Source organism: Neodiprion virginianus, chromosome 1 (assembly GCF_021901495.1).
Source record: "Neodiprion virginianus isolate iyNeoVirg1 chromosome 1, iyNeoVirg1.1, whole genome shotgun sequence".
In the NCBI taxonomy this organism is placed as follows: Eukaryota; Metazoa; Arthropoda; class Insecta; order Hymenoptera; family Diprionidae; genus Neodiprion; species Neodiprion virginianus.
In genome coordinates, this window is record NC_060877.1 from 14,000,138 (window position 1) to 14,026,479 (window position 26,342).

General features: G+C 41.3%; 1 protein-coding gene and 1 long non-coding RNA gene across 8 annotated transcripts in view; one reads left to right on the plus strand and one right to left on the minus strand.

Moving 5' to 3' along the window:
• The window catches only part of LOC124299090 (MAGE-like protein 2), a 219,027-nt gene that overhangs the window by 7,734 nt on the left and 184,951 nt on the right, over positions 1-26,342 (minus strand). For all 7 annotated transcript variants that reach the window (XM_046752482.1, XM_046752567.1, XM_046752220.1 and 4 more), the window contains one exon: positions 12,033-12,136. In XM_046752482.1, the coding sequence (XP_046608438.1) occupies positions 12,033-12,136 (104 nt within the window). The remainder of the gene's footprint in view (positions 1-12,032; positions 12,137-26,342) is intronic.
• On the plus strand, positions 7,884-13,238 carry LOC124300376 (uncharacterized). Its single transcript, XR_006907210.1, has 3 exons — positions 7,884-11,112; positions 12,025-12,148; positions 13,128-13,238. It is a non-coding gene; the product is annotated as an uncharacterized LOC124300376 (long non-coding RNA).

Here is a 26,342-nt window from a genome sequence, read left to right on the forward strand (position 1 = left end):
TTAAGTGGGACCGTCTCTACCACTGAAAAATGGTGAAATGCCTAATTGTAAGCCTACCTCTGTGGACTAAAGCCATGACCAAACTGCAAAATCGGTCTAAGAAAACTAATACAAGCTTTTAAAATTCAACCACAGTTATCGTTGAAATAGTTAAGGTACGCAAACTTTAGAAGACGTTCAACCAAAAAAATGATCACAATCTGAAAAATTACTGTAACCAAGTTTTGTTGCTTTAGATTGCTTTTCTTGACAGAAACTTGAAAAGAAAGTGTCAGTTATCAAAGAATAAAGACAACGCCATCGGGAAATGCAATAAATTGCAATAAAACAATTAAAAAAAATAGTAGGAATTATTGCATGTGAATCCTGCAACCGTGTGTTTCCTTTGGATGCGACGATGACCAAACAGCAAACCAAAGTTACTTATAATAGTGTTACAATTTATTTTGATAATAAAACTCGAAATGTACCGAAGTATTCACGCTCAGTAACAGTTATTTGTTTCTGTCTGCTGTGTATCCATTGGGCCGTTCTTTATCTAGTTAAAATTGATTAAATTAGCAGTTGAATGATTGGAATACCTTATTAAAAGAAATTTATTGTATATTTTGCCCTGAAATATTAATTTTCATTATCCTCCGTTAAAGTTCGACATCAGATACTTAGGGGTCACCCATAAAGTACGTAAGGCCTTTTTTGGAAGATTTTCTGGACCGGGAGGGGTCCCCTCCCCGCGGCCTCTCTTACCGCCCTTATTTTACATAAGGTTTCGGAAAATTCACAAACAGGACAAAATAAACAAAATGATGAATGATTTATCAATAGATATTCATCATTCTTATAACAAAATGAACAGGTAAATTGAACTGGGATCTTTCTCACTCTATAAACAGAATAGAAGCGGTGGCTTGTTAAATATTGTTGAGGTTGGCCTTCGCGCTCAGTATGTATAAGATGCGTGCGCATCTCAACGCTTCGAGTAGCTTTGAGAAGCGTGTAGGGACGTATGTACCCTTCTTCTGAGTCGGGATAGACAAAAAAACGAGTACGCAACGTTCGAGTTTTTCGAGCAAGAGCTCTCAAGCTAGTGACACGGTATAAACTTTTGTAAAGCAAATAAAGAACATATAGTCATCATTTGTAACGTGACATTTCTGTTAAGCATGCCAGCTACAAGGTGGTCCCTGAACCTTGGGCGGAACCCAGGAATAAGAGCTTCAGAGATCGGGTCGCGAAATCATAATAGGGGAGCGCCAGAACTGGAGTCTCGCATCCGAGCTTCGACAGGGACGAAATAGCGAATCACGATTAAGATATTGCAGGATTTTTTTTTTTATTTCTTTTGAGTACACCGGCCACAGGCCAGCGACCAACTCCGACGCCGAGGATATTTCGAGGAGCAGCGAAACCGCGAAGATTTTGCGTGAAGGATGCCGAGGCTACGGCGGGGGAGCCAACGCAGGTCCCTGCAGCGCGGGAATCCAAGGCGGACGCGATTCCCGCTGGCGGCCAGCGCGCCGCAGCTTCCCCGCTCACCCGCCTACACCTGACCAAGGCAACCGCGAGAGACCGGCTAGCGACGAGGGAGCACCACCCTGCCCAACCCCGGGCCACCGTAGAGCTGCGCGGAAGACGACATCGCGATCTAGCCTCAAGTTCTGTGCCGCGAAGCGACGACAGGTGCGCGTCAAGTTGCGCAATCTCCGAAATCGATGACGGATCGATTGTTACGCATTCCTAGGGTCATGACGTCATGAAGGGATTAGCGTGACGAGATCGCCGTTACGGCTGACCGACCATCAGAAAAGTCACTCTAGTTCTGGCGGTTAACCAAGGCACTTGCATACGGTGATAGTTGAGTTTCGTTTCTTTTGTCTCCAAGAGTTTGTGTTGTTGCGAGCGACGATGACCAGGAATTGTAACGAGGGAGTTGGTAATTTCGTCTTCTGGATGTGGAGCGGTAAGCGCTGCTAATATTCTTGCGAGAGAATTTCGAGAGACATTAAATAACAGCTTGCCAAGGAACGGATAGCCAACGAGGATTTCTGTTATCGAAAGTACTCGAAATTCTTTGGCCGATACATCTGCTTGGTGACCGTAGCCTGAGTTGTGAGCAATAACGTAGAGCCACTTTTGAGCGATCGAGTAGGTCGAGTAGAGCCACGGGTTCGAGTCGAGGCACAAGGGTCTCAAATCGAGTGCAACCAAATTCCGTTGCACGGGGTCACGTCGAGTCTGTTCAAATAAAGTGTCACCCCTCGAGTAGGTCGCGGATCGTCACAGGGGGAGCGTTCAAACTCGCGAACCGCATTCAAACGTCACGGAGTAGGTTGAGCTCGGATGCGCGATAATAAGTTGTAGATAATCCCGAGGAAGAACATATTAGTTAAGATAATAATTAAGATTGTAAGTAACGCGGCCAGAGCGAGTTTCTTTTTTTTGTTTCTTGCCCTTGAGGCTAATAGTGGCGATTTGCGCGATACCGGAGAGGACGATCGCGGTCGGCGCGACGGGTCAACTTCTGTTTTCGAATTTTGGAGCTATTGTTTATTGTTAAGGCAGCGACCAGCGCAAGTAGGCATAAGAAGTCGTCTAGATTTAGTCATTTTTTTTTCTTCTTTTCTATTATATAATTTTTTTTGTTAAATCTAAGTATTTGAGTATGAATCGCGAATAGCGAATTATGAATTATTATTTTTATTGTTTGGCATTTTGAGTCGCAACGAGCAAGGTTTGAATTATTATTTTTTAAAATATTTTTTCGTTTGTATTATCGTTGGCAGAAAATATATTTGTTTGATTCTATCATTGCTTAGTAAAATAACGTGTTGGTGTTGCGTATCTCGCTCTCTCTCTACCCAAAAATTACCCCTCCCCTCTCCACGGTACTGAGCTACCGAGCATATTGTCGCGGCATAGCGCATCAACGGTTTCGAGGGGTATTGATCACGCCAGACGCCCAACAAAACTTCGCGATATTGTTTTTAGATCCAGGGTACATCGTGGACGCCGAATTATTGTGCACGCGGTAAGTTCTCGGTCATTTGCGCCGAGTGACCGAGAAGCGGGAAAAATCCACGCCACACATTATATACATATACTAGGGAGGCCTCGCGCGCAAGCCCCCATTTTCATACATGGTTCGGTTAGGTAAGGTTCGGGTATTTCCGGATAGATTCCGGCAAGTTCGGGTAACTTCGATTAAATTCGGGTAGGTTCGGGATTCCTGACACGGCAGCGGTGGCGGCGGCGATATCTTTATATAATACTAGCAGCCCATCCCGGCTTCGCACGGGCATATAATAATATTAAGTAATAATATAAATGTTATTTTTCTAGAAACTCACTGTAAACATTGTGTATTTTCTTTTATTATATTATTATATGCCCGTGCGAAGCCGGGATGGGTTGCTAGTTATGCTGTTAAAATGTAGCTTATATGACACGTTCGTAGATTTACCATAGCAGCGCCATCTATTGATTACTTACTCAACCCAGTCGAAAGGTATCGACATCTGTTAGAATCATTCGGAGTTAACAGATAATTGTGACTGTCAGATAATAACAGACAAATAATTAGCAATATATTATAATTGCGACTATAATTTGAGATTTAAACTATCCTATCTCTCAAGTTGGATCGAACTGCACATGGTGTGCGTATTTTATTATAATCGGTTAAGTGGTTTAGGAGTCCATTGAGGACAAACATCGTGACACGAGATTTATATATATTAAGAAGATAGAACGATATTCGGTACGTTGTTTTATATATTCAACACACGACTCTATCCTTCGCATGTCCTTTTTCTCCAGCACGTTCGGTTCAACAAATATATATCAATAGTATCTATCTATTAGCATCTCACGCTTCGGATAGACGAAAATCAAGACAAACGTTTCATACATCTCAAAAGTGTTTTGGAAGAAAATGAAAAAAAATCTTTCGTAACATAAGATTTACATCTGCTTGCCGTCTTCGTAAGAAGACGTAAGAAACTCGCGGACCCCCGATGCCCCTTAAAAATTTTATTCAATTTTTGAATAGCCCCTTATAAATTCAAGTATAAATAGATATATTATTATTTCAGATTTATGGTAAGGATAAGTTCCAAATTTTTGACAAACTTATGAATTGTAAATCGAGTGAAATATGGTCCAATGGAGGAAACTACACATCAGAAGCTCCATATTTCGGAACAATGACACACGCCCAGAAGTTCTGGCAGAATCTGTTATCCGGAGGTCCAATACTTTCCTTGTGAGTCACTGAACAGTGTACACCGAAAGTGGAGCCACGCTCACGAATACTCTGGAGTGGCATTCATGTAACTTTTCTCAACGGAATGAAATTTTCATAATTTACATTTCATTTTCAGCAAATGTTAAATATCTTTCAGCAATAACATTTGAATGAATTGTCATCTTGCTTTATTTGTTTTTCAGTAATAAAAAGTATTGGAACACGAATTTTTGCATTTTATGTATTAGAATTCGGTACTGAGTCGTAATATACGCGGACCCCGTACCCCTAATGGAGCAAGGGGATACAGGTTAAGCGCCAACCGAGCGCATCTCCGGGTAACGGATAGGAGGACGGCCAGGGAGGACCGTGCATGCTCATGCCCGGGATCGACTGTATACTGGCTGGCAACCGGCCCACGGGGCGGGGGCGGGTGACGACCTGGTTAGCTGGAGCTATACGGGACCCGGCTGGCGTAAAAACCGGCCCAGAGAAACTAAAGCCCCGGCCGCGGACTAACTCCTAAAGTCAAGATGTAAGCTATCGTGCGGAAAGTTGGATGGCACTGGGGTCTCAAGTATCGCGAACGATGCCCTTGGGATACCGGGCGCCCCCCCATTGTACTAGCCTTACCCTCACATAGCAGGCTCTGTGGCGGACCGTCCTTTCCTGCACACTCGTGGGACACCAATGGAGTTGAACCAAAGAAAAAACCCAAATTTAAAGACAACGCCCGGCGAGGGGGTCTCTACGGAGATCAGCTCGCCGGTGACAACAACGAACGACGGAACCGGAGGGATGCGAGCGGACGAGGAAACTTTAGTCTTCCTGACACGCTGCTTCCAGTCGGTCACGACGACCACTGGGGCTGGGGAGAATGGAGGGACCGGCACAGCCTGAGACCACCCCCCAACCCCCCAGCGACAGCAACAGCAGTCGGGGCCCGCCGCAGCGGGGCGTCAAGGAGGAGGGCTAGGAAGGCCAGGATAGCCTCCGGGACCTCCTCTGAGACAACCCCTGCGGGAGACCCTCCTTTAACATCCGCGCACCCCGGGACGGGTGGCCCATCTTTTGGGCTGCCTGATACCGAGGTGCGACAAGAAGATAGCCAGGTGCCGTCGGAGGGGACGGGTCTAAAAAGACCAAGACCCTCGGACGGCAAGCCCCCGGAAGTCTACTCCCTACGCTACGCATCTATGCCCCAAAAGGGGCCGAGAAAAGTTCAGGTCCAGGAGTTATATGGAGGCAGCCAGGGGCCGGAGGATGCTTATTACTCTCTCGGATTACCCCGGGGCCATTCTAGACTCCGAGTAGGGGGATGCGGGCGTTGGTAGAGGCGCTAGACTCCGTCCCGGAAGGGGAAGAGGTTCCGTGCTTTAAACAGTGCCGCCATGACTAGGACGTCCTGTGAGTTACATGCTCAGAAGATGGGGCGTTGACCTGGCTGCATCAGACGGTCCCGACCTTGACGTCTTGGGTGAAAGCTTCCCTCTATATTCTGGAAAGGGAACTGCCAGACTTACGAGGATGATGGTCTTTATCCCTGGTATACCAGTGGAAACGGAGGCTGAAGCGCGAAAACATCGGTCTCCAGACCCACTTTTGGAAGGTCTGAGACAGGAAGGACGGACCTAAGTCCGTCCATCTGATGTTGGGCGTAGACGCTAAATCAAACAACATGGGGCTTGTGGCCCACTTCGGCTTAGGGCGTATTTCCTTCAAAGAAGGCCGCCCTGTGACGGAGAATGGACCGCAGGACCCCCCGCCAGGCAGCGAGGACGGGAAAGCGTCGCGGAAATGGGCACCAGCGCCGGCAATGGCAGCGGGGCCCTCCCGCGCCGCTGCCCTGACGAAAGACGTGGCACCTTCGGGATCAAGGACCAGGGGTGCGAGCGCCGCGGTTCGGGACACGAGGGCTGCCACAAGAAGAGGCGGAGGAGGCTTTGCCGTGAGGCCCAGGGGTCGCCCCCCTAGGGCTCACGAGCTCAGCAGAGCCAGGCAGGAGAGCGTGCAGGCAGGTTTGCAAGGACACTGTCGGGTGCGACCCCCGCACCTGCGGAGCTGCCATAGGGGCACCAGCTAGCTCGCCGCCCTGCGGACAAGGGGGAGGGGGAACTCGGTAAAAGGATACCCCCAACCCCCGAAATAGCGAAGCTGACGTTCTACGGCCCAATGGCCGCGCGGAGGATGAAGGTTTCGCAGATCGACTTGCAACACTGCAAAGCGGCCTCGGCCATCCATAGCCAAAGCTTGGCGGTGAAGCAAACGGATATATCAGTCATTCAAGAACCGTGGATTAACAAGGGGCTTGTTTCAGGACTGGATGGAAGGATCGGCGTGTTGGTGTGCGAGAAAGGCGCGGCTGGACTCGGACCGAGGGCGGCGGTCTTCATTAAAGGCAGGCAACAGGCACTAAGGCTCAGCCAGTTCTGCAGCAGAGACCTGGCAGCAGCCATGATCAAGCTGAAACGGGAGAAGGACGGACCCATCGACAGAGTCGTGTGCTCGGCCTACCTTTCCTGCGACTCCGTAGAACCACCTCCCACGGAAGAACTTATAAATTTGGTCAGGTACTGCGCCGACAAGGGGCTACACCTCGTAGTGGGCTGCGATGTGAACTCGCGCCGCACCGTCTGGGGCAGCTCTGATACCGATAAGAGGGGTACAGCTCTGCTGGAGTACTTATCATCAGTCGAGCTCGACATACTGAACAAGGGCTCAAGATCAACCTTCATCACCTCACACAGACAAAAAGTGATCAACCTCCCACTCTGCAACCACAGGCTTCTGGAACTCATCAGCGACTGGTGGGTGCAAGAAGAACACACACTCTTAGGCCACAGGCGCATCACGTTCTCCCTCGCGGCGAAAGCCGGGTTGGAATCGACGGGAATACGCAGGAATCCCAGGGCTACAGTCTGGTCCTCCGATAAACAGGAACTGGGCTGGAGGCTCCAGGGACCTTGCAGCCATCTGAGCAGTGCTAGCGTGGTGGAAAGCGAGGTAATACACCTGCAATCCTCCATAATCCAGGCCTTTGAGGCAGCGTGCCCCGCAAAGCCCAAGGTAAATAAGTCCAAGGTACCCTGGTGGAACGGAGAGCTGGGCAAATTTGGGCCGAGCTCCCGAAAACTCCTCAACCGGGCCCTTAAGACAAACAAGGACACGGACTGGGCGGCCTATAAGGCTGCCCAGAAAGAGTACAACTGATCAGAAGATCAAAGACGGAGGCCTGGAGAGGGTTTTGCAGCGAGACCAAGGCTCTACCACTAGTGGCCAAGCTCCGCAGAATCTTCTCGTCAGGCCCACCGATCAGGCTGGACTGCCTTACGCTGCCGGACGGCAGTATGGAAGTCATTCGGACATAATGATATAAAAATAAATGATCAAATAATAATGACCCATATGCTGGAGGTCCACTTCTCTGGGTTCGGACTTGCAGTTCAGGGACCATCTCGACAGGCTGGCCCAACCAGGCGAGGACCGCGGGACTGGAAATCGGCAAGAGAGATCGTCGCAACGTCCAGGATCAGGCGGGCGATCGACACCTTTGACAGGTTTAAATGTCCGGTGGCAGATGGGATCTTCCCAGCCCTCCTCCAAGAAGTGGGCGAGACCCTGATCACCAGGCCAAACAGAATCTTCCGAGCGTGCCTAGGGCTACGCTGCATAACCTGGAGGTAGACCAGGGTAGTATTCATCCCGAAAACAGGAAAGAACTGCTATGACTACGCAAAATCATGGAGACCGGTCAGTATAAAATCTTTTCTACTGAAGACACTGGAACAATTGGTGGACAGATTCATAAGGGACGAAGTTCTAGCTGTGAACCCCTTTTCGAAGATACAGCACGCCTACTAAGCCGGTAGGACAACAGAGACGGCACTCTACCACCTGGTAAAAGGGAGGTGGAGGGGCCACCCTATCGAAAGAAAGCAGCGTTTTGCGTGTTTATGGACATTGAAAGGGCGTTCGACAACACCTCCTTCGATGCAATTTGTGAAGCTGCCACAAAGTTGGGCATAATGCACATACTACAGACCAGAACTGTCTCCGCTAGTCTTGGAGGTACCGAGGTCAGGACCCAAGTTGACAGGGGTTGCCCACAGGGGGCGTAGTCTTCCCCCTGCTGTAGACCCTGGTCGTGGACAGTCTAATTACGGGGCTCGACAAGATGATGATGACAGCGGTGGGTTAGGCTGACGACGTTACCTTAATCGTCGCAGGTGACCACCTTCCCTCTATGACAAGCAAGATGCAGAAGGCACTTAACTTTGTTCAGAACTGGTGCACATCTTAGGGTCTAAGAATCAATCCTAGCAAAACCGAGATGGTACTCTTCACTATGAAGTGCAACCTCATGATGGGGCAAATTAAGATTTTTCGGTTAAGATTAACCCTGTCTATCGGGGTGCGCTACCTGGGAGACATCCTGGACCGTTAACTTACATGGAGGGCCCACATCGACCACCAAGCACAGAAGGCTACGGCCACTTACTGGACCTGGATTATGCAGGAGGATGGTAGACTGAACCTGGGGACTACAACCATGGGTAGTCCGATCACAGCAATCATACTGTCTCAAATCACCTATGCTTCACTCGTGTGGTGGCCCGCAATGTGCAAGACCACATTTCGAATAGCATACGACCGCATCTACAGGATGGCGATCGAGGGCATCACGGGGGCTCTTCGGCCACCTCGACAACTCCTATAGAGGCCCTTCTAGACCTACCGCCTCTACACATCACGGTGGAGGAGGATGCCTGCGGGTAACGCTACATCTGTGGCACCTAGGGCTTTGGAAGCGCACCGGTTTGGGACACACAGTGATACTAAACCGGTTAAGGGCACCGCGGACTGTTCTGGAACTGACCGGGGACCGCTGCCCTAGCAGATTCCAATTTGACCAAACTTTCAGGGTAATTTACCCCCCTAGGGAGACCTGGGTTAAGAACCCACATGATTTATGCTCACCAAAAGGACTCGTTTGGTATACAGACGGCTCTAAAGCTGAGATGGGCACCGGCGCCGGCTTCCGGTACGGGGGACCAAGGACCAGCATTTCGCTCTCCGTAGGACCCATGGCCTCGGTACTACAAGCTGAATTGTTTGCCCTGCTGACCTGTGCCCTGCATATCCTGAGCAAAGGCTACAAAGGGAATCACATATACATCTAGTGACAGCCGAGCGGCACTTAGACACTTGGACGCATACGTTGTAAGTTCAGTGCGGACTTGGGACTGCATTACTCTCTTATCACGGCTGTCAAAGAATAACCGCGTAAGCTTCATATGGGCGCCAGGACACAGTGGCACCCAAGGCAACAAGCTGGCACACAACCTAGCCAGAGAGGGAGCATCACGCCGCACGAGTGACGAGGGCTGCCTCGCTGACCTATCTCCGGGGCACGTAAAACGCCTATCCAAGCAATGGACGGAGACCCGCTTCGCGGAACCCTGGAGTGGAGCACCGGGCATGGCTCAAACGAGGGCCCTATTCCAAGGGCCATCGCACGCACAAGCAGCCACGCGCATCAATCTAAACAGGAACGAGCTAAAAACTGCGGTGGGTTTCATTACCGGTCACTGGTACACGGGCAGGCACCTCGTACACTTGGGGCTCAGAACGGAGTCCCTGTGCCCGAGATGCGGGGAGGAGCAGGAGACTCACCTCCACCTCATCAGCCGGTGCGGTGGACTCGAGGGACCGCGTAAACGGGCCCTTGGAGCTAGCTACACCGGCGAAGAAAAAATTGAGGAAATAAGGGTGGGCAGACTGCTTCAATTTGCCAAGCTGGCCGGCCTCACATTGATTCTTACATATTAGGGTGCCCCAACGGGCCCGGGCACAATGGTCAAGCAGGACTGAACGCCCGGTTACCCCCGTCTAAAATAAATACATAGGTACGAGTCGTAGTATAAATAATTTATCCTGATGAATTTTAATTGCTATTCTCTGTAATAAATCAATTTTTAATAATTATTATTACTCTCATTATCGATTCGAAGTGTTTTACATTATATATTATCTTATATAATAAAGAGGGTTCCGTTTTTCTTTTTCGAGTACGGCACCCTAAAAAGTAGTGACCTATCGGACCATACAACGAACTATTAATGCGGGATTCTTTGACTTATATTTATAACATATAACGAATGACATATTCGCTTCATTTGCATTCCTTCCGATTATCATCCAATTAATTCAATGTTTCTTATGTAATTGTGGTGCTTAATATCTGAAATATTTCGAATTGAACCAAAAAATAAAGAAATATTGATAAAGCCCTAAAATTTTTGCAAGAATATCGAATATTTCATACGACCTGTCGCATTTTTGGTGCTCGTCTTCGAATAGTTTATTAGCAAATTTTATTCATATAGTTTTTAATATGTACATTCAAAATTTAGACGAACTTTTCAATTTGGTAAACTATGAAAGAAGATATGAATTTTCTAAACATATCAAAATCTATTTTTTATATTGTATTTCTCGAGAGATAATATTTCTTCGTTCCGCAGTCTATCGCAGAAGTTTTCATCTTTTACGACTGTAAATGCATAGACGGATATCTCGGCCAATTGATATTTAAAAAACGAGAGAAAATTAAAATATGACCATTTTACTCCGGGTCATGTGATAGGAATTCTAAAAGGGGTACTACAGATCCAGGTATGCGACGAAAAAATGGATATGGCCTAGGGTTAAACAACACTAGCAAACTACACTATTTATGTAGAACATACCTCACCCATCTCCACATTATTGGGTTTCATAAAGTTCTAATATTGGGTTCGAGATAAAGATCCAATTAACTTGTTTCAGATTCAACTGACGTATTAGCTTCAATGAAAAGGTCAAAAATGGTACATAGAAATTTCTGTTACTCTTCTTCCTCAAAATGTTAGATTTACATGTGTAAAGTCGGAAAATTTCAAAGTAAAAGTTGAAAATTTTCTGAAAATATGTTTCGAAAAATTGGCAAAAGTATATCTCTAGCGAAAAAACGACTCAAGTCTAGAAGAAAGTGAATTTTAAAACTGACATTTCTTTGAAAATTAAATTTTCTGTTGTATTGAAATATACTTTCAAGTTCATCTGTTTGTGCATCCTCAACAATTCATGTCACAGCAGTAAGGTGCACATACATTTTTATTTTAAGAGGAGATACAATTAAAGCTCTTAGTTGCATACCAACCAGAACAAAAATGACGTAGCCATAGCGATGTCTTGTGGAAAGCTTTATATATTACTAACACGGTGGTATGCTTAACCGTCCAATAGCCACAATCAAATTCAGATACAAAAAATGTTTTTTTTTTTTCAAATCGCTAGACATCTTTCTGGATACAAATTTTGTTAAAGAGACAATTTAAGCAAATTTAGTTTTTCAGTTTTATGCGGCTAAATAGCTTTTGATTGAAACCCTGTCAAATTCGTGTAAACAATTTTTATAAAAATCAAGTATCATATTTAAAGAAATAGCCATTTCCCCGACGTGAAAAATTACTCAAATGACCACTAAAGGATTAATTAAATTGATGATTGGATGGACATGAAAGCGAATCAAGTATATGAATTTCTGTAGTCAATAGGGTCGAGATAATTTCTCACAGAATAAGTGTCGATTCGTTTGCCAAAGTGATACAGTTTTATGAAACGAGAATTTAAAGATAAACGTAAGAATATGAATTCAAGTTTTCTATCACTACTGACTGGATTGAATAATCGTGGATTTTCTCTGGTATTCAGCACTCTTTCTTCTCTAATACTCTTAGCTACAGACCTGAATGTGAAGACGGTATAAGCAGCTTGTTTCGGCCGCCGTTTGCTGAGCCAATACCTCCTGGTGGTGGGCCAACCGAGAATTGGTGCTGGCGGTCGCTTTCTCTGCTTGAACAAGTCAGTCAATTCTCATTAAAACGTGATAATACACCCAGAAAATTATTTCAACAAGAATCGTATAGATTAACTGGATACACCCATCAATATTCTGAAATAATCAAATCAGTCCGAAGCATAATTTTTCTTTACATTTATATCCACCTTGTGTAGGTACATTTATTGGCATGGACATTTTAAACACGAACCTCTACCGTATATTCTCTGCATGAGAGTACATGAGAAACTTAGTCACGATTGTAAATGAACATATATGTACTACCACTATATGTGCAATAATAACTCACAAAATAAATAATATGCATTGACAATTGTAATCAACTATTAGTAGAATTTAATTTTGACAAAACTTTTCACCAAATTCAATACTCAAAATTACTAAAAATTGAGACCAGTTACTATTGAGGTGCAACTATAGAACAGACGCATGAAGCAGAAAAATATGTTTTCCAAATAATGTTTTGACCTACCCACAACCGTTAAACATTGAATATACAGTATGATCGTCGATTAATGTTCCAATAAGATGGTATCATTACAGAATGGCGTATTTTATGGGATTGACCAAGTATCATTTGAATGAGAAAGTTTTTTCGAACGCGGAAAGGTGAATCATCATTTTTAGTAATTGAGTTCAAATGTGCGAAAATTTACAAATCTTCCGGTTTACATCAGAATATTAAACGAATGAACGAGTATAACTTATTACCTTTTACGCACAAAATTAGATAGCTTTTCATACAATCAAGTATGCTCATATTTATCGATGAAAATTGAAAGAGTTACGAAATAAACAATGTCTGACTTGTTTTGGATGATACCTAATTAAACTTCTACTGGATGCAGTGTACCTAATCGTAAGATACTTTTTTATGGATTAGTTCCAATATCATTCTTAGGTTTATTTCATCGGTCACTTGGCCTAAAGTTTTGCATGTGTAAAAATATATACTTATATTTCAATTTGTTTTACTTTCAGTAAGTTCATGTTGGTGCCACTTCAAGAGATCCTTCACCTGGAAAAACAGCTAAAATTCAATTTTCTTAAGACGCTATTTTGCAAGAACAGTAATAAATACGATACCAAAAATTTTACTATTTGTTTCTGAAGCATTCCATGACAATTTGTCCTGCGTTCGAATTGAGCTTTTTGATTTAGCGTGCAATTTTTCGAATGATTGTTGTGACTTTCGAAGGCACTCATTTTTTTCAAATCAATTTGAATGAGCTTCATTTTTGAAAACGACCATATCGATCTATATTATTTGAAAATTTAAAGTAATTTTGAAAAATCATGTGTCAGATATCAACTGTGGCGGCCATTCGCCAGCAGCAAGCTGGCGAAGAAAGTCTTTCTCAGAATTAATATTAACTTTTTCCTATTTCTGTCTTTTACAACTTTGTGTTTTACAATTAACAGTGTCCAGGCCTCGCCCTGCTAGCTGAGAGCCGACGGTTTGACCGTGCCTGGAATTTTCCTACATGTGGCGTTTATGGCGCGACACGACCCTTGGCCTTGACTCGGGGGCGAGAGTGCACTTTTTCACATTTTGAATGAAGTCTTCACCGTGCTCTGGCAACACATGCATCTACTAACTAGCTTCATTCTTTTTGCCTTCTGCGTGCTGGTTAATCAATCGCCTAATTTCTGTAACTTGTTTGTCTTCTCTATTTCAACAAACCATTTGTTAATTCCTTGTTACCGTTAAACATAGTTCCCAGCGTCGGTTATTTCACCTTACAACTCCACATCAACAATTTTTGAGCTTAGATACGTAAATGTTGGATAAGTTTAATGTGCGTTCGCCCTGCATGAGCCAATGAGAGCTCGAAGCGCGCGCATGCGTGAGAGATATGAGAGACTGCGGTCGCTGCTATGTGTGTGAGCGTTAGTCGTCTCTAGAACTTTGTACGAGGAAGAACAAAAGAATAAAATACATTTGTTAAAATCTTCTTTTAGTTAAATTGGTGTGACGTTAATTTCCGCAACCTGTTTCCTATCCTCACAATAAAATATGCGACAGTAAATAGGGTTGAAAAAAATATACCGATTTTTTTCTTCTCATAACTATAGGTATTACGGGACTTCAGGAGGATTGGTTCGAAGAGCGGTTGTCAAACCACCTCTATACCTACTTGTTACGTCCGGCGTATCGCCACCCGTCTACTACTCCTACTTGCTAACTCGTTCACATTTCTTATACTAGCATCATAGTCTCTATCCTCTTCCACTATCTCCATTCAGCCTCACGCTACTCGTTATCGCCCTTACTCAGCTACTTTCATTCTACTTACTCATATTTTAACTCTCAACAACCTCACATCATAGACTCCTTACGTACGTCCCGAACTGCAAACTTCGTTTCTACTGTTCCATCTAGTACCTGACAATGAATACATATATAATTGATATTCTAAACCTACCTATACTTCAACCCTTATTCTAACGTGCCGTTGTCCTGGATCGTAAAAGCGAAGCCAATCCAATCTTTCTTTACCGCTCGGCAATAGATAACACGACCGTAACGCACTCAAAATGTTATCCGGATAGATTCGGATCCGATCTCGTTGCCGTTCCCGATCCGGGAATGATGAAAGGAGTGATCATTATCACTCCTTATTAGGTAAAGAAGGTACATATTTGGTTGTATAAATGCTTTATTAAAACTGGGAGGTGTAATTGTGTAATTAGGCGAAGTAGATCAGTAATAGGCAAAATGAATATTTGAAGTGGAATTTGAGGTTGGTTATTTGAATTGAGGTGCAGTTCGTTGAAGATTGTTTAGATTTTAATCAATTGAATGATAGAATTGAAGTTGATGGACTAGTCGTAGGTATTGAAGTTAAATAGACAAACGTTAGAATAGAAGTGTACTAGATGAAGGGTGGATTAGAAGAATCGTTCGGTACGAAAGTGTGAAAGCACGAAAGATGCAATAATACGAAATCGTGGCGCGCGGCCGAATGGGAATAGGAAAACAGGAAAGAGACTATAAGATTACTAGGAATGTGGGAAAGTTAGCAAGTAGCGAAATATGGTGAAGATGGATGGCGATTCGTCGGAGGGTATTAATAAGGAAGAGTTAATCCACCCCACCTCAATGTTAAAAGATTTTAATGTATGACACATTGTTTTTGAGACTTTGTGAGAATTTTAAATTGAGTCGATCAATGTGGTCTTTTTAAAAAAAATTTAGCTTATTTCAGTTGATTCGAAAAATTTGAGGTAAAGCGAGTGGGTTTGAGCCGATCATGAGCAAGCCATGATATTCCCATTTTCAAACTAGTTTCGAGTTGAAATAATGAGACTGATAATAATAGTTATAATGATAGTGATAGCAATAGCGACGACGCCGAGGATGACAACATCAATAATAATGTCACTATCTCCTTTGAACTTGAGAAGTCTTATGTTAAATTCGTGAGTAGCGGCTCCAAAAAATCTTCGCGTACCAATTTTTATCAAAATCCAAATATTTTGGTGTTTTATTCATAGAATATTAAATACGCCAAATTTTAATTTTGTCAAACTTATTTCAGACTTGTGATCAGTGATTCGAAAAACCTTGTAGTACCAATTTTTATTCGAATCCGTTCATCCATTCTCCAGATATCATTCTTAAATTATTTTTTAGAAGTTAGTCCTTAAATAATTGGATAAATACTAAACCGAACAGAGCCAAAATTTAATCTGTTTTGGTTGAATTGCGGGTTGCAAAGGATAATAAAGTCTAATGATTAATCATTTATGGCAAAACAAGCATCGCATGCCTGGGTGGACGGTGCCATGTTCCTGTTCTGCTCTATTGGTGCGCTACGTTTCTCACTCGCTTGGCGCGGTCTTACAAGGCTAATACAATATAATGAGTTCTAACTATAAGTTTGAAAAAACTGCGTCGATTGAGACCAAAATAATTAAAATCCGGAAACTCCTTGACGCACACGCACACGCGCGCGTGCAGATCTAGTGAACTTTTTTCAACCCAACTTTCCATTTTCGAGGTGATTACAATTACTTTTTTTTCCTTCCAATAATAGAGTAATGAGAAGTTAAAAATAAGTGCTTTTGAGAGTCAAAACAATCACGTCCAAATTGAGAACCAAATCGGAGAACTCAAGGATACACAAGTCGATTTGACGGAAAATAGTGTCTCGGAATTTTTGGTCCAATGTAGCGTTCAGTAGAGGGCTGTGACTAGCCCGGTTAAAAATTAGAAGCCCCAATGGTTAACATGATAAGGCCTCATAAAATTACCTAAAACCAGAAAATCAACAAAATTCCTCAAGCTCACGCCAATAGTTACCGCTATATGTACAGTCATAACTTTTAGAGTAGTCATTTTAGTTTTGTATTCTTGATTTTTGAGTTGAAAAGTAACATTTGATGATCCTTGACATTATCTCTAAATTTTATTCGTTTTTTTATGTCAGATAAGCTCGTAACAGCTTATCGTATCTACAGTGGGGACGTCTGAATCATTTGTCGGATTATTTACTACCGTCTATTGAAGGCTGCAATAAAAGAAATACTGAAAAAAACGTGTCCATCATCTTGAAACATGTATAAGGGGCATTCAACAAATTATGGATCAAGAACGGTAAATGGTATTTCGGATTGACTTTAAACTTTGTTCTCTAAAAGTACTGGTCGAAAAACAAAGCATATTAAAGTATAGTATATATATTTTTTTTCGACCCATGTTATAGGGAACTTTTTTGTTCATTTTCATATGAAAAACGTAATCGAAAAATAATTTTTGAAATTTTCTAATATTTGAAATCCAACTTTTGGTGTGATGAAATCTCCATCTTCAAATAGGGCTAGAAAATTTTGTCACATTTTCGTAGTATTTCCTGAATTATTTCAGATTGTAGAAAATAGTCGCTTTTGAGATTGTAATATCTCAGATACGTGTTACATCCTCCAGACCTTAGATCCTGTTCCCACATTCCTACAGCTACCTTATACCCTGTATCCTCTTCTTATCAACTCACTGCCTCATAGTCCAAGAGCTGATGACAAATTTAGAGAAGGTGTTTTGCCCACGTTAATATAATTAAAAAACAACACTATTACTGTGGGTGCATCTGGAATGGTGGTTCTGGTAGAGGTCTTGCGATTATTTCGCCATTGCGCGACCTATTAGATTTGAAAAAAAAAATAAACCCAAAAAATATCTTTTGGGCAAGTTGAAATTTTTTTATCTCTTGTTTTAGCAACTGTATAATACATAAATAACATTCCAGACTAGTTTTTGAGCTTTAAAGTGTGACCTGACCCCCCCCCCCCCCCGGATTTATTTAATTAATATACCCAAAAAATATACTTTAGGCATTCTAAAATTTTTATGGCATATTCAATAAACAATTTAAAAAATACATGTCAATTGCCAGACGATTTGAATCGTTTTTAACAACCCCCTGACGTGAATAAAGATTTTAAATAAGTGCGACAAAAAAGTCTCACTTGTAGTTACAAGTGCGAGAGAGATAGTTTATCAACACCTGCCGGCAGCCGACGGGGCCCCTGGCTCCTTGGCCTGTGGTTGTTCGCCTCAAGACCATGTGATCATGTGACCACTATTTACTATGGAACTCGCTCTCAACACAGACAGCAGAGTAATGGAGTAATTAATTTTTCAATAAAATAACAAATATATTATAAGCTCATAAATTTTTTTTCTTTGATACCAACGTGTCATTAAATTCCTTGCAACTCGTAGACTTGCTAAACGGAGTATTATGTGAGGTATGTGTGGTATTACCTTGAATAATTTATTAATTTTCATTAAAATAATTTTTATCACCAAAATATTTGCTTTCACTACAAAAATACTAAATTATATTAACTATATACACAGATATTTGGTCTATATATATACAATTTAGGGTGTGTCATTTTAGGGCGATATTTTTTTCTTTTGCTCGTCACCTGAAAAGTTTTCAGTTCGAATCTAAAAACAAATCCTCGCGCAAGGGGAGCGCTGTCAAAATATATTTAGAGGTAGCGCAACGGCATTGAAGTTTTCCCATTTGATTAACATGGGAAAATTTTTTTTTCACTATTATTGGTTGTCCCAAGTCTGATTAAATCGTACGGTATTTTCCCTATAGGGTTTTATAGGAAATCGAATTCTCTACAAAAAACGTCTCTTGACTTTTGTCTGTAAAATCAACTATCTCTCTCGCACTTGTAACTACAAGTGAGACTTTTTTGTCGCACTTATTTAAAATCTTTATTCACGTCAGGGGGTTGTTAAAAACCATTCAAATCGTCTGGCAATTGACATGTATTTTTTAAATTGTTTATTGAATATGCCATAAAAATTTTAGAATGCCTAAAGTATATTTTTTGGGTATATTAATTAAATAAATCCGGGGGGGTCAGGTCATACTTTAAAACTCAAAAACTAGTCTGGGATTGTTATTTATATATTATACAGCTGCTAAAACAAGAGATAAAAAAATTTCAACTTGCCCAAAAGATATTTTTTGGGTTTATTTTTTTTTCAAATCTAATAGGTCGCGCAATGGCGAAATAATCGCAAGACCTCTACCAGAACCACCATTGCAAATGCACCCACAGTAATAGTGTTGTTTTTTTATTATTTTAACGTGGGCAAAACACCTTCTTTAAATTTGTCATCAGCTCTTGGATTATCAGTTCCCATACCGCGTCAACAGAATGCTCCCCTATCCCTGTACTGCAACTAGCCAGTCCTTCGCATCCTTCCCCCGATATACGAACTCGCAAGTCATCACTCATTCGAACAACATCTAAAAAGACCTCTCTTCCCTTTTTCCATGTCTCTGACAATAAATCAATCGTACACTCAAACATTCAACTCGTCAATGTAACTTCCTCTCATTTCCTCTGATTCTTCGTACGTGCGTGTAGTCGATGTGTTAAGAATCCGAAATAGGCCGTAATAACATCACGGCTGGATGTGGATGCGGTCATCGATAGCCGCTCATCGTGACCACTATCATCCACCCCGTAACATACGCATAATCGAAACAATTTGAAAAAAATAGAGCCTCGTTTTTCGACCGGCACTTTCACAGAAAAAAGCTTGAAGTAAATCGGAAATACCAATTTCCATTCTTGATCGATACTTCGTGGAATGCCCCATTAATAAATACCAATCCTGTTTCGTTTATCCTATTTTCAAAATACAGCGCGACTCATTTCATTTTGGTAACAGGTCCGACTGATGCAGTTGATTCTACCTGAAGCCCGCATAACTGGCTCTTTCTCACTCAAGAGTCATCAGCAGGACAGTATTCAATAAATGGCTTCATAGATCCCCAAAATCTATACTCTTGAGAGTGTTACCTAGGTAATGCACCTATATTGATCTGGCTTTCATTTGAAATACCTGTGTAAAATTTGGAAGCGATTGTCTGAACCATACCTAAGTTATTTTACTTTTAATTATTCGTGATTTTAAATTGAGTTTTGCAGGAAACTGTCGAGCTCAATGTAAAATCATGAAAAATTAAATTACCTTAAAATTTTACACAGGTGTTTGAAATATAAGAGCGGACAACTTGTGTAATTTTCATCGATCTAGTACGATTTCGACCTACCTGTACGCTCTGTACTTAAATTATACTTAAAATTCGTTCAGAATGGAACCTTTCTACTCCAGTGGAGAGTTTAACTATAAAATTCAAGTAAAAATTGCTATTATGCTGTACCATCACGTATGCCGATTTACCAAGGGCCTAAGCGTAGCGCCAAGGTTCAATCCGGTGCAGTAAGTGGGATTGTCTGTTTCAATAATTCGGAACAATTGTAGTGTAATAACTGTGATTTTATACCGTTTCTAGAACTCATTGTTTTTAGTTGCATAAAAAAAAATACGAGGGACTAATTTTTATTACACAGCACGCGGTTCTTGGTTTTCATCTACTACATCTGTACAACCAGAACTATTTTAAACGAATTCACTAAAGTGATACGTTCCCTGGTTACTTTCTTTTTTACCTACTTCGCGTGGTTCGGTTGTGAACACGTGATGCGGAAGAAAGCGCACTATTTAACTAGGCACACCCTTAATTTGTTTCACTTGTGACTGGTTTTGAAGACATGGAAAAATTTTAATAAAGTAACAGCACCAGCGAATGACCACCTTAGAAATTTCTTCGTGACAGTTCGCTAAATTTCAGTGAAGCCTACATAATCACAACCCGCTTACTACGATTGGGTATTGTACAATATTCATATTTTTGAATAAGTTGACTTGAGACGACTTTTTCAAAATCATAAAATGAATACTGAAATATTCGTCAGAATACGATTTTTTTTGGAAACACCAGTGAATGCGACTATTGCTGTACCAGTACATGATCATAAATTCATGCAGACGTTGTTCCAATCAAAGTAAAGAGTCGCATGTATTTGAAACCGAGTTGAACAATGTACAATCGAAATTGAAATTCTAAATAAACTACGTTTAGCAGTCAGAGAATAGATATAACTAGAATATCACAGAGTTACAACGAGACAAGACGCTTTTGGCGGTACATTTGAATAAAGAATATCGAGGTATCTAGAAAAGCGTTGCCATTATTTTTACCAATTTCTTGGGGTCATTCACATTTAAGTATCTGATACAGCCAATAAATATAGTCTCATTTTCATACCATAGCGATTACGGTATACAAAATTCAGAGCAAATCAATTTCTGTAAACTGTGTAATGTAGTTCATTTTGAAGTATCTCAGGTAGAAATTGGATTGTTTCTCGGAAATAAAAGCGTACTTGGTAGTTCCATATTCTTTGCCTTGACCTTCTTAATTCTGACCAGTCATGTTGAAGCATTCTAATATTGTGCAAATTCCAACAAGATTTATGACAATTAAGTGAACTACATTTACTTATGAACGCACAGAATTTCAACGTAGGATATACTGTATAGTGATAGCTTCCTTAGCACCCATCCGAACATGTGACACGTTGATTATAAATTTTTACGATATTCTATTAAGCGACTTTTTCGAATGTCATGTGATACCTTGACTGCGATTAGGAGAGCATAAAAATATTGTTGTTAGCTAGAACATACATTTTTAAAACTTATTTTGGTGATTTTGTGTGACTGCAGTCAGTAACTGGTGTCCAGCGAATCACTGGTGCAACTACAGCAGTACCTTGTATTGTTATCCTTGAAAACATGTAACTCGTTTTCTAAAAAGCAACATATTACTTTTTTAACTTTTGTAAAAGATGTAACTTAGTATACCTTATTATAACAATGGCATGCTATTAATAGTTATATGATTTTTTTGAGAAAAATGTGTGCAGGCACAACTGTCAGTACAACACGTAAGAGTTATGAATAGTCAGAATTGAAATTCATTATTACGCCTAATTACAACATATTAGTTCAACGGGTCAAACCTCCAAGTAGTTGAAACTTGCAATAGATGAAAACGCCGAATTGTGCAAGCTCCGAATAGTCAAACTTACGAATGGCTCAAATCACCAAAGCGTCAAATTTCTGACGTTTTAATTCTAATTCATATCAATTCCAAGAATTTATGGTAGACACATTTGAACCTCGTAACCTCGTATTACAAATTTTGGCCATTCACGAATGATTCGAAGACTTGACCATTCGGATATTTGGCCTCATATCGGTGTGATTTGGCATTATGGCCGATTTAAATTCCCATCGTTCAGTAATATGAGTCATGACTAACGATTGTGTACTAATTGGCATTCGGTAATTAGTAACATTCATCGACTCTGTGATTAACTTATTAAGAAATTTTCATATTGTAACACAATAATAAACTATGTTTTCTCTTTGTTTTTTAAATCTGTGCGATTAGAAGCTCATTTTAGACTCGCATACAAAAAACTCAAACCACCTTTCCTCTCTTTCTTTCAAGTATCCTCCCGCCCTTCCTCTCCTGCAGAAGAAAGGTAAATTGTTAGTTCATGAAAAAAAAAAGAACTGCAATAATCGCTGGTTTTTCTTCTGGTGATTCAGCCCAACTCTTGTCACCGTTCACTTGTTGATATCGAGGGGTTCACTCGATGTACATAACTTCAATAGAACAAAAAATTCATTCATTATCTGTACGTATGATGTAGATTGTTATCTTATTACTTCACTATTACTTCCGAACATAACTAATACTAATAACACTTGAAATGTCATTGAGGCAGACGGATTGGATCCGGTGGAAAGAAATGAGGTCACATTATCCAATACGTCCGAAAATTGATAATATTTTCACTCACAAATAACACTAAATAAGGAAAAAAAAAAAAAAACCAAGAACGATCAGCATCAACTTTTGAACTGATCTTCAACATACGATAGTGGGGAGTATGCATTCATGCAATGAATAAGATGCGAGAAAATAATTTTATACATTTTATGCAAAACCTTGTCTGTTTTGAGAACCTGAAAATTCTATACAGGGTGAGTGGTACAGATACGACAGTTCTGGACCACAAAATGGCGGCATACCGGCAGCGTATCCCGATTTCTTACCGACAGTGAGTATGTTACCACCGCGATGGTAAGTCTTACCCACGATATTGTTACCGGCTGAAGCGTTAACATAGATAGCGCCAACAGTATTTTTACCCGATTTTACCGACACACAGTTTGACAATGAATTATTTGCTTAGTCAGATGAGTAGCCAGTTTGATTTTTGCTCAGTCGGATGAGCAGCCATTTTGATTATAGTTTAGTCAGATGAGCATCCATTTTGATTATTGCTTAGTCGGATGAGCAATCATTTTGATTTGTTCACCGTCAGATGAGCAGAAATTACACATTTTTTTATTGTTAGATGGTAAACCTTTTACCGACGAAATTGTGATCTATGATCTTACTGACAGTTGGTGTTACCGGGTGTTACCGCAGGTTTGACGAATGTGGCGCCCCCCCCCCTCTCCTCCCCCTCCCATCGCATTATCGATCAATCGATATTCCATCGATCGACTCTGCGTGATGTTTCCATTGCTTGCAGCAATATGGCAACTTTTTATTTATTTATCGTATGGTTGGGGGTGAACGTTTCAAAAAATGACGGTCGGATGCTTTGAATATTTGTTTATTTTATTTATCAACAATTACATTCTGTTTTTAGCTTATACATAATAATGGATATAGATCATCATAATTTGAATTGAGCAAATAACCTTACACATATTTTCATTATTCGCACAATAATAATAATAATAATTAAACATCCTATCTCAAAATTGACTTATACCAATTTTTTTACAGTACCACTAATCGGATTATACTCAACAATGCGGTCATGCAAGATCATGCAGTAGGCAGATGTGTGTGGCGGAAACGCAATGCTAGAGTCAAATTCCAATCGTATATCCACAGGTCCAATTTTCAATGTTTCGTTCTGCTTGGAGCAATCGATGACGATAAGGGGGGCTTGGTTTATAAATTCACGCCTCGATAGCCAAGGCTCAGCTTCTTTGTTATAGTAGCTCATTTGAAAGCGAACATACATATTATAGAGAATGGCGTATTGATTATTGTATATATCAAGATTCATATTTCCGTAGGGATAGCACTGTGAGTTGAGGAAGAGTTTTACATCTCTGATCCGACAATGATCAAATACGCCAGCATTTTTCAGCGGCTCGTTTCTCCTTGCAGTTTGAAATCCTAGAACGACATATCTCGGCTTCTCAATCTGCGTCGATGTCTTGACTGACCATATATGCCGCGTTGTTGATGGGAGCATCGGATACACGTACGTTTCCTAAGAACGAAAACTCATGCATATGGCCGGATCCTTGGCGATGTAGTTGAGTAGCTGGATTTTCGGTTTAGCTGCCAGTTTGATGTAGGGCAACAACCACTCGATTTTATTCAGGGTGATTTTAAAGTTTTCCGTCGCCGAGGTCTGAATCACAGCATTCAAATCAGTGTTGGAACGTGTGAGAATTAACTCGTGTTTAGCGTTGACGATGACTCGACGATAATCTTCGGCGAAGCCTAGCACATAATTTGACGGTAAAACAACATCGAAATTTCCAGCGGCATCGGTTAGTTCCTTATCCCCACTCAACCACCCGGTATTCTCCAGACTATATTGCTGACCCGGGCTTAGGGATAAGTGCCCCTTCATAACGGTGGTGATACCAACATTTTTATTCCGATCAATCTCCACACCGTTCAACTCATAGTGAACTTCCTGAAACAAATGGCAAACGGCCATATTGATCAATTTCGTAACCGTCACTGCAGCCACACCATCATCCTTTGTGATTTTTCCCTGAATGTGTAGAGAGCTTTTACTGGGCAGTAGACACAAGTCTTGATGTTGAACAACAATATGGATTTCGTCGTTGTTCTGGAAGGTGGATGATGCAAACGGCGGATAAGCATGAATCTCAGAGTGCGCAATCGATTCGTCGAACACCACGGGTTTCTTTATTCTTATTATTTCTTCCATGGTTACACACAGAGGATGCAGCGAACACACATTCTTATTTTCCAAAATCTCCAAGTAATCGAAGACCCAGGCTCTGGAAAAACCGAACGTTCAGAGGTGTCAGTCTCGTAGGCGGTGTAAACGTTGTCAGAGGTGTCGGGCGACTGATGATTTTTGACCATGACGTTTGACTTTTATAACTTTTGCCCAACTTTCTCGTCTCAAACACGATTCCCATTATTTGAGTGATTTCACGTGTAAATGTACAGTAATCGGTTCGCCACGAAAATTAATCAGCTCGTCCTCTTGATCGACTATTCTCAGCTGTAAATGATGTATCGATTGTACGGCGATTGGCAGGTAAATGACGCTGGCAGGCACTTCGACAATCTTACATCCCGATGGAACGGTTGGGAAAAATTCGTGAATCGTGTGAGCTCGACGCCCGTTTATGTACGCCCCTGTGGTTATGCTAGACTCAACACGTAAAGTATCAACCTTCAGTATGGATACTGGTAATTCAGATTTATGAGTAACGTTTCGTGCTAGCTCAACCGCCTTAAATCCCAATAATCGACCGATGGAATCTTTGGGCTTAAAGTCTACCACATGATTGCACATGACTTCACTGTTCAGCTCGTTGTCGTTAGCTTTGAGACTAAGGGTGATGTCGGAGGGTAGCTCCTTACGCAGAAAATTTCCAATATCCTCAATTTCATAGCTTCCCGTGGGTATCGTGATGCTCTCTCTGCTATTGTCCGCTCGTTTCAGGTAAAATTCATTACACGTCTCATGAATATTGGGTACTGAATCGAATGTCAGGAACTCGACGAGTCCGAGAACATAGTTCTTCTCCGGTGATAACTCGATTGGGAGGAAATATTGAGTCTCCAGCACGGAGGATGTGCCTGACAGTGTTAAGGTCAACGATTCCGACATGACTAATGCTTGCTCATTAGGCTGATTCAAAAAAAACGGCTAATTTTTTTTTTAAAATCCTGACATAAAAACTTCCGAGAAGGTGTGAAAGGACGCCTGTAAAAAGTAGAGCCCTTAATATTATTATTAAGAGGTCGCGCATCGGGAATTTCTATCTCCCGTTTAAATAACACAGGAATAAATTTTTTTAAATTTTGCAATTTCGTATTTTTGCAACGGCTCATTGAATTAGCGGACCAAAGCATATTTTTGTAGGAAATTTGACGCTCTACAAAAAAAGTCCCTACAAAGTTTTCGATATTCACACTCCTTCAAAAGTTATTCGAGGTCAAAGTTAAACTTACAAAAAAATTCAATGTTTTTTTTTTTTTTTCGATGATACTATGAATCTTTTCTCATTATTTTGTTATAAAGAGGATAGACTTCGGAACAATTACATTTTTAAATAGTCAAGTGCATCAGTTATGGATTCGCCATGATAACATGTTTATTATTTAATATCGCATTTTTGTGAGGTAACTTTATATTGACTCGATGGGAAAATTAATGATTGAAAAAGCCCAATTAGAGTATGATATATTTATTAAATATATCTTTATAATAAAATAATGAGAAAAGATTCATAGTATCATCAAAAAAAAAACATTGAATTTTTTTGTAAGTTCAACTTTGACCTCGAATAACTTTTGAAGGAGTGTGACTATCGAAAACTTTGTAGGGACTTTTTTTGTGGAGCGTCAAATTTCCTACAAAAATATGCTTTGGTCCGCTAATTCAATGAGCCGTTGCAAAAATACGAAATTGCAAAATTTAAAAAAATTTATT